The 12,691-nt window shown below is 40.2% G+C and overlaps 1 protein-coding gene across 1 annotated transcript in view; it reads left to right on the forward strand.

Moving 5' to 3' along the window:
* The first annotated feature begins 12,059 nt into the window (after nt 1-12,059).
* The window catches only part of MBTPS1 (membrane-bound transcription factor peptidase, site 1), a 43,922-nt gene continuing 43,290 nt past the window's right edge, over nt 12,060-12,691 (forward strand). The window contains exon 1 of the mRNA XM_008565366.1: nt 12,060-12,547. Coding sequence (XP_008563588.1) covers nt 12,385-12,547 — 163 coding nt within the window. The 5' untranslated portion in view covers nt 12,060-12,384. The remainder of the gene's footprint in view (nt 12,548-12,691) is intronic.

A 12,691-nucleotide genomic window follows, 5' to 3' on the forward strand; every position in this document is an offset into this window, starting at 1 on the left:
AGCAGGGGGGTTGCTTAGGCAGCGCGGCGGCCGCGGGCCTGGGGAGGCGGCCGGGCGCGGGGTGGGGGCGCACGGGTCAAGCGATGAGGACGGGCGTTTGGACGCCCCGGGCACTACAGCGTGCGTTCTCGGCCCAAGCGCGACAGCCGCCACCACGACTTACAGCCGGTGGCGGTCCTGCCGGCCCTCTGCGGGCTTACACGGCTTGGTAGCTCGTTCAAGTTCATTATTTTCTTTATGTGAAATAAACTTTAACGGAGTGTAGCAGTGTGCCCGACTCTGTCCCTGAGCCTCGGTGCTTCCAGGGAGGTGCTGGTGTCATATTTTAAATGACCTCAGTTATTTGGCATATTGCGCTACTGATTTTTAAAATACAGTTGAAGCAGCCTGCGGCAGGTTGGGCACGTGATGCTGTTAGGTTAACTCTCAGAACCTGTAGGATCTTAAAATGTTGCCTTACCGTGGCATGGTTGTGTTACCTGAGACTGCTATGCATCATCAACATCATTTTTATTGAGATGTTTACCCTTCGTTTTAGTAAGAGCCCCTGAGAACCTTGGCCTATTTATCTAAGCAAATTAAGTTAAATATTTACATTTACTTTAGATTTTGAATGATAGTTCCAAATGACCCGGAGTGGAATTCCGGAGACTAGCCTTTAGTCTTAACTATGCTAGTTAGGTTCTCTAACTTCTGGGTCTCAATTTGCATACGTATAAAAAAGAGGGGCATGAAGAAGAGCCATAATTCTTACCCCACTTTTTTTTTTAATCTGCAGAACCCTTTTTTTTAATATTTATTTTTTCTGTAAGAGCTTCATTGAGGTAAAATACCATTCCGTAATTACCATAAAATTTATATACAATGAAATTCACCTGTTTTAAGTGTACCGTCCAATGGTTTTTAGTAAATTTACAGAGTGCTGCAGTCCTCACCACAGTCTACTTTTAGAACATTTTCATCACCCCAAGAAGACACCAGGTGCCCATTTGCTGTCTGTACCCATTTTCAACCCCAGCCCCTGGCAACTAGTAATCTACTTTGTCTCCCTGGATTTGCCTTTCCTGAATATTTCATATATTCAGATGGAATCATATGTGGGGCTTTTTGTGTCTGGCTTCTTTAACTTAGCATAATGTTTTCAAGGTTCATCTGTGTTCTAGTGCGAATGACTACTTCATTCTTTTTTGTGGATGAATAATATTCCATTGTATGAATATACCACATTTTGTTTAACTATTCATGCAGAACACTTTTGCAAATAAAATTTTATTTTATGCTCGAATATATGATGCAGATGATGGCAGAGTCATTTATCAGGGGTGGGAGCTGAGGCCTGAGCCAGACTCTTGCGCGTTAGGACTCCATCCACCACACTCCCCAGGCATCCATGATGATCAAGAGTTGATCCTGGATGCAGAGAAAGCGGAACCCTGCTACCCTGTTGGTGGGACTGTAAATTGGTGTAGCCATTAAACCTCCAAACCTGTATGGAGGTTCCTCAAACAACTATAGATAGAACTGCCATACGATCCAATTCAGAATTCCGCTGCTGGGTATATACCCAAAGGAATGAAAATCATCATGTTGAAGGGATACCTGCACCCCTATGTTTATCACTCCTCTGTTTACAATAGCTGAGAGTTGGAACCAGTCTAAATGTCCATCCTCAGACGACTGGATAAGGAAAATGTGGTATATTTACACAGTGGAATACTACTCTGTCATAAAAAAGAATGAAATACTGCCATTTGCAGTAACATAAACTTAGAGAAAATTATGTTAAGTGAAATGAGCCAGGCAAAGAAAGAGAAATAACACGTGTTCACTCATAAATGGGAGCTTAAAAAAAAAAAAAAAACCAAAAAGATAATACATTGAACTTTCAAAGGGAGAGAACAGAACTGAGTCTACTGGAGGGAAAGGGGGAGGGGGAGGTAAGGGAGGAATTGGTAAAGGGCCATGAAAAACGATTACATTGTGTAATGTTGAATATACTAATTATCCTGATTTGAGCATCACATATTGCACACAAGTATTGATATTTAACTCTGTGTCCTATAGGTATGTACAGTCAACTATGTTGCAATGAACAAAAAAGTTGATCCTTTTTATGTAAAAAGGGAACTTCTAATGCAGTGCTTGCAGAACCTTTGAAGCATGTAGGGATGAAGTGGGAACTCTTCTAGTCAAGAAGTTTCTAACATTCCCTTCAAATTCATATGTTCTTTGATTCTATTTTCTAGCAGTCTGGTGGTAGGTAGTTCTTGCCTATTGCTTTTTTTTTTTTTTTAATTTGTGTGGCAACCACAATAAGTGCCACAAACAACTAGAATAACAAAAACTAAGAAGACTGAAGGTTTAAGGTAAACTGCACATTGCTCCCCTTAATGTCGTTAGTGGGTTCTCTTTGGGAGATTTGCAGTTTGCCTCTTTGCACTAGGAGGGAGTTGAGATATTGGTTATATTTTATTAAAAATACGTGACAATGCCACCTCTTGGTGACCTGAAATATTAAGAACAGAAGGCTAGACCATGTATTTGTTATTTGATTAGGGGACTGGGGTTGAAGTCAACTTGTTCTCTTTCAGTGTTTTGCCTGAAACAGATTAAGGAGGTGATAACAAGAAGTTGATTTCCCCTTCCATGTGACCTCATCTGTTTCATTGTGCTACAGAAATGTATTAACTAGATTTATTAATTTTGACAATGTCTTTTTGCTTAAGGAAACAAATTTAAAGTAAAATGAGGAAGGTATGAAATTTGGAGGTGCTTTGTGTGGCTAGCTAGTACTAGATGATTAATGGATAAGAGAAGATTAAAAGGACAAGCGCAACATATGTGAATAGTAGATAATAAAAGATGCTACAGACCAAGGTTTCCCACCCTTGGCACTATTGACACATTGGACTGAATAATTTGTCCTTTTTTTCTACAAGACCAACTGATGGACAGAATGTGCCTGAAGAAATGGTTCAATCAGGCTTGAGAATACAGCTTTAAGGTAGTGTGGTCTGGCGTTACTTAATTGTTAGCCCATTAAACAATCGTAATACAGCCAAGTATGCAATTAGTTATAAAAATGGTAGCTTTTCAGCCAACTTTTAATTGAACTGGATGATACTCTTTCGTGGTCTAAACACAATTCAGTTTTTGGAGCTATTTCAGTAAACTAGTTTATTGAAAAGCAAGGCATAGCTGCATAATTACATGATAGTCAGGTTATGCAGGTCAGTTCCTCTCACCTGAATTATGTTCTTTATTTTCAAAGAAATAATATTAGATGTATTTTAGTTATATCCAGAAGAATGTTCTTTTATTATGCATATTATGAGTACACTCAGCTGCAAGGAATGTTAGCTGTCTGCCAGACCAGGTGCTTATCCTAGTAATACGTTTCCTCTACTTTGTCTCCTTTTTACACATGTATCTCATTAAATCTTATTCCTGGTACATACAACTGTCTTTGAACTGTCTTTTCCAGTTAGTATTTGACCTCAAAATTTTTTTATTACACCTATATTAGAGGTGAAATCATACTCATGGAAAATCCACAGGTATGGTATTTCTTTTAGAGTATGCCTTTGTGTGGAAAGATAACCAGGTCTTCTACATAAAGAATTTTTAGAAATTAAATCCAGTCACCACTTAGTGGATCCAGTAACAGCCATAAGTAGGCCCTAAGAGTAAGTGATACTACAAATGGTAAGCCTTTTCAGAATGAGCTAGCTGAAAGCTTAGTGTTTTCAAAGGATATCTTTTCCTTAGGCTGGAAGATAACTGCAGACAGATTTTTGAAAACTATTCCTAGGAGATAAGTCCCTTTTAATCTCTGCTATGTGGCAAATACAATTAAATCTAACATATAGTATTTGAATTTTGTGCCACTGTCTTGCCAGAAAATGTTTTTTCTTTAAAATTTATTTTTAAAGTTTTATTAAAATATTTAAACAGTATATGTTTTATCTAATTATAAAAGCAACATAAGCTCTTTGTAAAAATATAAACAAAATAGAATAAAGCAGAAAATAACTATCTGTGATCATATTGAAAGGTAGAATCACTGTTACCATTTTGGTATGTGTCTTTCAGTATTATTGTTTTCCTGTGCACACATTTTTAAAAATCAAAATTTGGATTATACTGTACACAAACTGTTTTACTTAATATTTCATTAGCATTTTACCACATTTTTGCTGCTGTAACATATTACCACAAGCAGTGGCTTAAAACAACACAAATTTACTATTTTACAGTTCTGGAGGTCAGAAGTCCAATATCAGTCTCACTGGGCTAAAGTGAAGGTGTTGGCAGGCCTCTTCTGGAGGCTCTGAGGAGAGAATCCATTTCCTTCCCTTCTTCAGTTTCTAGAGGCTGCCTGCATTCCTTGGCTCATGACTTCTTCCTTGCATTACTTCAACTTCTTACTTCCATCAACGCATCTCTTACTACCCACTCTGATCTCCTGCCTCCTCTTATAGAGACCATTGTAATTTCACCTGAGTCCCTGGATGATCGAGGATACTCTCCCCAAATTGAAATCCTTAGTTTAGTCACACCTGCAAAGTCCCTTTGGCTGTATAAAGTAACATTCCCAGATTTGGGGGATTAAGACATGGAAACCTTTTGGGGGACCATCATTCAGCCTACCACAGGAGGATAGTTTGAAGTTGCTGCATGGCATTGCATAGTATGGATGAGCCATAATTTTTTAGCCAGTTGCCTGTTATTGCACATTTAGATGGTCTCTAATTATTCTCAGTTAAAGTCTTGCACTGTGTGTTCTAGGACTTAAATCATTGTGTGCTTTCAGATTCACACCTCTTGGAATGAATTCCTAGGAGACATTTTAGAAAAGCAGTCTAACTAACTCTGAAGAGCATGGCCTCTGGAGCCAGACCACCTGAATTTCCAGCCCAGCTTTCCCACTCACTGGCTGTGTGGCGCCAGTCGAATGTGTGCTTAGCTACTCTGGGCCTCTGTTTTTCACCTGAAAATGGGGTTAATAACAGTTCTTGAGGATTAAATGAGTTAATACATGCAAATCACTTAGGATAGCACCTGCCACATAGTAAATGCTCAATAAGTTTTAGTTTTTATTGTTATTACTGGGTTTATTAGGAAAAAAAAACCTTTTGTGTTCATTTTTAAGGGTTTAAATAAATATTGGCAAATTGTCATTCTAAAACCTATAAGAATTTTTTTATGTTCACCTGCAACTTCTGAGAGTACTTGTTTTATTAGTATTGTTGAATACTTAAACATGATTTGTATTATATGCTGGGTGCCTCAATTTTTTTCTTTCAAAATGTTACTTTTTTTTTTTTTTAACCCGTGACTGGTAAGGGGATTGTAACCCTTGGCTTGGTGTCGCCTGCACCGTGCTCAGCCAGTGAGTGCACCGGCCATCCCTATATATGATCTGAACCTGCGGCCTCGGCGCTCCCAGCGCCGCACTCTCCCGAGTGAGCCATGGGGTCGGCCCTTACTTGGTTTTTATAATGTAAATCATAGAAACACATGTTAATTTAACAGAAACTTATCATAAATCTTTTCAAGAGTTCTGTCAGTTTCTTAGAATGAGGTATACTTTTAGCTTCACTTTAGCTCAGTCCCACCTATTGGGATGTTTGGATGTCATTCTGTGTAACAGTTGAGTGTAAATGTATTTGACATGGTCTGTGGTCTGGTTTGCACTCAGTGATGAGCACTAAGTCTAATAAAAGAGGCTTATAATTGGCCCCTACGACCACTTTCAAATTTTGAATACCTCTCCTGCCCAGTGCATTCCTGGCAACTGAGACTAAATAAAGAACTTATTTTTTCTATGTATTTTGGAAATAGTCTGAACTTAACAGAAAGGTTACAAGAACAGAATTGTTCTAGAATTACCATTACCTCAAGTAGATCTAGTTCAGAATCATGAGTTATATTGTCTCTTGAGTCTCCTTCAGTCTAGAGCAATATCTGTCCTTCCTTGGCTTTTATTGCCTTCGTACTTATGAAAATTCTAGGCCAGTTATTTTGTAGAATGTTCCTCAGTTTGGGTGTGTCTGATGTCTCTTCACGCTTTGATTCAAGTTGTACATCTTTGACAGGAGCCTCACAGAAGTGATGCTGGCATCTGTCAGGTGGACCCTGGTGCGTTTGTCCCTTAACTGGTTAACTTGGATGACCTGACGAAGATTCTCCACTGTAAAATTACTCTTCCCCTTTGTAAATAAGTATTTTGTTGGGAGCATTTTGAGACTATGTGAATATTTCATTCTTTTTTAAACTTTGTTTTATTTATGTAATTGTGGCCTCCTTTTTTCTTATTTTATTCAGTCAGAATTTGTTAATTTCATCATTCATTTTGATGCTCAGGTTGTTCCAGATTTGGCTAGTGGGAGCCCCTCTGAACTGACTTCTGTGTCCCTTTGATGTATCCCCATCATTCTTTGAGCTCTTCCTCATGAATGGTATAAGAAGATGTTCCAGACTCATGTTCTTACCCTGCCCAGCCTGGAACTAGCTCTTTCTCCAAGGAGTCTGGCTCCTTTTAGTGGAGAATAGATTTAGATAACCAATTCTGGGTACTAGTTACATCCCTGCTACTGGGATGTCACTGCTGCCTTGTTCTGTCAATAGAGCTAGGAAATGTGTGTACATATGCATGCATGTATGCATATACACACACTGGCATTTATTTATTTCCACATCTGTTCATTTATATATTGAAAACCTTGCTTTCACACCAGCACCTGATTTCAGTTTTATACTGAATGGTTCGATTTTTTCCTTTTCATATTTGTAACTTCCTTTGCTGACAACAAGAAAGCTGCCTCCTATTATCTGTAAGTATTTATTTATTTGATCAAATCAATTTTGTCTTCACTGCCATCATCCCATTGCTTGTGTGGTGCCTTCTTCACTCACTCAGGCTCTGACCCCTCACCGGTGCCTCCCCCACACGCTTTCCTCACCTGCTCAGACTCCAATACCCCCTACTGGGCCACGGCAACTTTCCCACAGACACCAGCCTCAGTCCTCAGAATTATTCAGCAAGGGAAGAAGAAAAGGAGAAGTTAGGACTGTTTTTAGAAAGTGTTTTTCTTTTCGTGTGTGTGGATGTGTATGTTTGCATACATACTCTGCATCCTGATCTCGTTGCTGCTGATCTGCTTGCGCTAGATGGTGAGTCTGGCTGGGGTACCTTGCTCACCAGGTTTGCATCATATGCTGAGAACCAAGAAGCATCAGTCTCTGACACAGGTGTGTTAGACACTGGGAAGTGCAGTCTGTGCTTTTAAAGCCTCACTAGATGACTTAGTGAGGACAGGATATCTTTTAAAATTAGGCCCAAGAGCACAGGGCTTGGTACCAAGAGTCTGGCCTTGTGGACCCCAGAGCACATGCTGTCATTCACTAGCCTCCAGCCTCCTGGTGGTGGTTTTGTTTTCCTCAAGGGAAATTTATGTTTTGAAACCTTATTCTAGGATTGGGAAAGTATAGAAACCTCGGGATCTGTTACGATTTTTGAGCCATAGGTCCTTCAAAATAGTGTCTTAGAGCCTGGATCTTAGTTCATCACGTAAGAACCTAAGCAGGTCAGCCAGATCCAAACAAAGCAAGGGAGTATCTCATTGTCCCTATCATTTTCAGCCTTATCGTTTATCCCCCCCATCAGATTTTTATACTTGAGGGTGTCTGCCTTCCAGCCGCTGGTGGGTTTGGAGACCAGTGCAGGCTCCTGGAGTTGATGGGCTTGGTACAGTGCTGCCTGGCGACCAGGCTCACCTGTTCACTAGGGTGGCCCTTTTCTGGGAGCGGTCAGTGACCTTTTAATTACTAAGCCAGAGGTTTCTTCTAGTTGCCCACCCTTCCTTTGCAAGTTCTTTTCCACCCATTGTAGTTTTTTTTGACCTCCCTGTGCCCTCTGTTGTCGTCTGTCAAAGTAAAGGTACTAGATTGCCCAGGATTCTGCCCTAGGCCATGCCCTCCCAGCTCTGGTGCTCATCCTAGATTGAACATATTCAGAACTCAGCTCCTGCCGGTGTTCCTCCCAACGAGTTTTCTGCAGTCTTCTTCCTCTCAGGGGCAAACTCCGTTGGTCCAGTTAGGGAAGAGGCCTTGGTGTTGTCCTTGACTCCTCATTTGTACGTCCCCCACGTCTTGTTGTCAGTAGGTTATGTCAGCTCCACCTTCATACCCATAATGTGATTAGCTGTCAGCACCTCTCATGCCCCATCTGGTCCCAGCCACCACCATCTCTCTCCTGGGCTATCTATATACAGGAGCCTTCCAGTTGTCCCCGCTTCTGCCTGTGCCCCTTTGGCAGAGATCAGGTTAAAATGCAGGTCAGCTTGTGCCTCTCTGTGCTCAGAACCATCTCATGCTTTCCCTTCCCATTCAGAATAACAGCTGATGTCCTTTCTCTGACATACAAGGCCCTCCCTGCTCTGTCTCCCCAGTTACCTCTCTCTCGTCTCACCTTCTGCTTTCCCCTTCTTCACTCTGCTCCACCCCCCTGGCCTCTTTGCTTTTCCTTATGCACACCAGCCTGTGTTCCTTGCCCCAGGGCTTTTCCATTTGTTTTTTCTACTGTTTGGGGTAGGGGGTCTCGAGACAGCTTGGTCAGCTTCCTGCTTCCTTCAGGTCTACTCAGAAGTCTCCTCCTCACAGGCTTCTGCAGCAGTGTAGCTAAAAACTAACCCTCCCTTGTCTTGTCATAGTCCCTTTCTTTATTTTTTCTTCTTTCCATATACAGTATTTCATAGCTGAATACTATGTTTTACTCATTTATTATCTGTCTCCCACATAGGAAGGTAAACTTCATGAGGGCAGAGATTTCTATATTTTGTTTGTTACACAGTTCTACTGCCTGCAACAGTGTCTAGCTCTTAGTAGTTGCTCAGTCAGTGAGTGGAATGAGTGGACAAAGGAACTCAGCGATCTCATCCTAGGGCCCTGTTTTATCTCCGTGCAGTTCACTGCCATTCGATGGAAATGGTCTGTGTTTTTAATTGTTTGCTGGGTGCTCTGCTCATACCTCATACCTGTTCGAGGTCCTCCTTTACCTTCTTGTCTTTCAGCCTCTCTGGATGGATGTCTCATTGCTTCCCTCATACTGGATGACGTGCTGATCCTTGTGTACATCCTGGGTTTTCCTTCTCTAATGTTGTTCTGCTCAGGACTCTTCACTCCTCCCTCCTTTTTTCATACTTACAGCGGTACCTGGCTGAGATTCTGCAAGAGCCAGCTGCAGTGCCACCTAATCAACTGAAGCTGCCTTTTTACACCCCAGGAGGAACTCTGTCTCATTTCAGCTTCTCCAACCCTTTACATTTGCCTCTCCTTTGGCATTTTCCTTTCCTGCATTTTGTTTAGTTGTTTGTATTTGTGGTTGGCCTCCTTTGCTAGATCATACGTAGAGGGCTGTGTCCCTCACTTATTAATAATACATGTTTGTTCTGCAGCACCTGGCAGTGTCTTAAGTTGGTAAGTACTCAATAAATTGCATGCTTTAATGAGTAATTTAAGGTAGAATGTCATGATATTGCCTTCTTGGTGCCCTATTTTCCAAAAGCCTGAGAAGTTAATTTTTTTGTTTGGAAGAGAACTGATTATCTTATGGATTTTTTGTTTGTTTGTTTCATTTAAAAACCCTCAAACTCTTTCCTTCCTTTTCTTTTAAAGTCAGGCTTCTGCCTAAGTTGTAAGAGAACATAAACCATCTCTTTCACATAGGCTATGCTATCAGTTTACTTTCTTTACCTATGAGTGAATTATTTGGTAACAGGTTTAATTAAAGTTGACTTAACGTAGGTCTGAGATTTTTCTCACTAGTATTGATCACTAATATGTGTTATATGTAGCTCACATATGTCATAGATTCTGTAATTTGAGACAGAAGAGTTTTAAGAGATTTTTTGTTGTTCATTAAAAAAAAACTTGCCTTGGGGCCGGCCCGGTGGCGCACTGGATAGTACGCCGCTTGGGAAGCGCGGCGGCGCTCCCGCCCGAGGGTTCGGATCCCACATACAGACCGGTTCCCGCTCACTGGCTGAGCGAGGCGCGGGAGCAGCACCAAGGGTTGCGATCCCGTTGCCGGTCCCCGGTCCGGTCCGGGGGCGACACTGAGGGTTGCGATCCGTTGCCGGACACGGAAAAAGACAAAAGACAAAAAAAAAAAAAAAAAAAAAATTTGCCTTAATAGAGTGAGGGACCCATTTAAATCTTAATTATATGTTCATTTACTATGATATGAGAACTCTTATCACCAGTGATTAGCTTTATCTTATTTGACCAGTAATCTTTAATTAAACTAGGCATATGCTTCATATTATTATATTCTTTGATAATCTATTGCTGGAAGTATCAAGCATAAATGAAAAAATTGGGGCTCATTCACAAGCAAATTGCTATAAAATGTTAAGGTGGCTTTAAGTTGTCCTTTGCTCCTTCTCTCTGATCTTCTGTTTTGGTCTTTGTTTTTAATTTCTTTGTTCATGTGGTTAACATTCTCATTGCTGTTCTACATGTTGAGATGGACATAACTGTTTTAAAGTTTCGTTGATCTCTGATGAGTTCTGTTTCACCAACCTTAGTCTTCAGTCCCAGTTCTAGAGATAGGCTTATTTTTTAGGATCATTTGTTATTATAGCAATGATTGTCCTACTTATTAAGCTTTAAAAAACTTATTAAACACTTTAACTCCTCACATTACACTATACGTGCTTTTCTGTTTGTAGAAGCACATATGGATAGTTCCAGAAACCACAAACTCTTTGTGCTCTAAAGCACACCACTTTCTGCCAGAAGAGTGGGTTTAACAATTTGACATACCTCTCTTGAAAGGTGGCTAACTCCTGTCCTAAACGTTTTCTTTTTAAAAATAAGTACCCGTACAAAGCATATCTTCTTTTATTTATCCATTCCCCCTTGCTGGATTATTTATGTCTCAAATGTGATCTGTGCATCTGATTTTTCCAGGCATGCTACAGACTGCGTTGTTTTTTACTGTTGCTCTGCTTTTCATTGTGAAGAGTGGTAGTTTTTCCTACAGTTCAGATATTTTGAAAGGTATTTTTTCCTGGGTCTAATGTTATACTCAAATAATATTTTTCTTTAGCAGTAGCTTACTCACAAACTGTGCTCTCTTATTACTGATATAATCTGGTTTTATAACAGATTTAGCAGGTTAAATATCTTTGAGTTTGAGGCTTCAGGTAAAATAAATTTAATGAATTTAAATTTAAAGTGAAAACCTTTTTATTCACTTTTCATAGAATTGGAAGAAATATTCAAAATCTGAGCAATTTTAAAGCACCGTGTCTCTTAAATAAGGTGTTAAATATGACTTATTGGGCATTAGTTTGCTCTTACGTATTAATTTTATAGCAGAAAGTAAGCTTTTGCCTAAGAAATTGGTGAAATTTGTGGGAAATTAAAGTGCCAATTGGGGGAATGCTCTTAAGATGAAGAGTTGCAAATGATAGAAAATACAGAAGCTGAAACAAGCAAAGTAAAGGATCATAAGCAAAGGATCATGATTCCTTCTTCTCTGTGGCTGCTAGGATGCTCAGGGCTGATGTGCTTACTATTATTCCTGGTATTATTTTGTTATCCTTAGTTTTTTCCTTTCTTCTTTTTTCATTTTTTCTCATTTAATTTATCCTTTTTTGGGCCGGGCCCGTGGCGCACTCGGGAGAGTGCGGCGCTGGGAGCGCAGTAGCGCTCCCGCCGCGGGTTCGGATCCTATATAGGGATGATCAGTGCGCTCACAGTGCTCACTGGCTGAGCGCGGTGCGGCCGGTCTCAAAAAGGACAAAAATAAAAAATAAAAAAAATAATTTATCCTTTTTTATTTTTGAAGCTTCCTTAAAACTTCCCCCACCCACCCAAAGCAGTCAGGAATAAGTAAATAAAAATGAAATAATGTTTTATGGTTATATTACACATTCGTCTTATAACTGGGATATCTTTTTGGCCCTCTTATCTAAATTGTGAATATCACTCATACCTAGGTATGTCATTGTGCTACTAATGTCTGTGTGTGCTGTTTTTTGTTTCATATGTTGGCTCCCAGAGTGACTGATTGATCAGCTTTGGTGGACTTTGGATCTGTGGTGCAAATGGAGTATAGGACTCAGTCGTCTCGGCCCGAGTGAGAGAAGCCTTATGTCCAAAATGGAGAAGAAGCGGAGAAAGAAATGAAAGCCTTTCTTCGGGCCGAGCCACAAAAGGCCATGGGATTTAACTCTTATTTACGTTGGACAAGACTGTAAGACGGCTGATCAGTAATATTGCAGCTTTATCTGAAACAAAAATTCACTTCTAATCAAGGAAGAAAAAAGTGCGATTTGAATTTATGCAGTTTTTTGACCATATACATTTGTGACCATGAAGCTTGTCAACATCTGGTTGCTTCTGCTAGTGGTTTTGCTCTGTGGAAAGAAACATCTGGGTGACAGACTGGAAAAGAAATCTTTTGAAAGGGCCCCATGCCCTGGCTGTTCCCACCTGACTTTGAAGGTGGAATTCTCATCAACCGTTGTGGAACATGGTAATGATATTGTCTTAAATGTTCGTCCCTCCCACCCTGTTTTCTTCATACTTACTTAATATAAACATTAGCTTTTGCTAAAGAGCACATGCATCCCTTTTTTCTACAATAAATTTCAAATAGGATGAGTGCATAGTACATGGT

Source organism: Galeopterus variegatus, unplaced genomic scaffold, assembly GCF_000696425.1.
Source record: "Galeopterus variegatus unplaced genomic scaffold, G_variegatus-3.0.2 Scaffold197, whole genome shotgun sequence".
In the NCBI taxonomy this organism is placed as follows: Eukaryota; Metazoa; Chordata; class Mammalia; order Dermoptera; family Cynocephalidae; genus Galeopterus; species Galeopterus variegatus.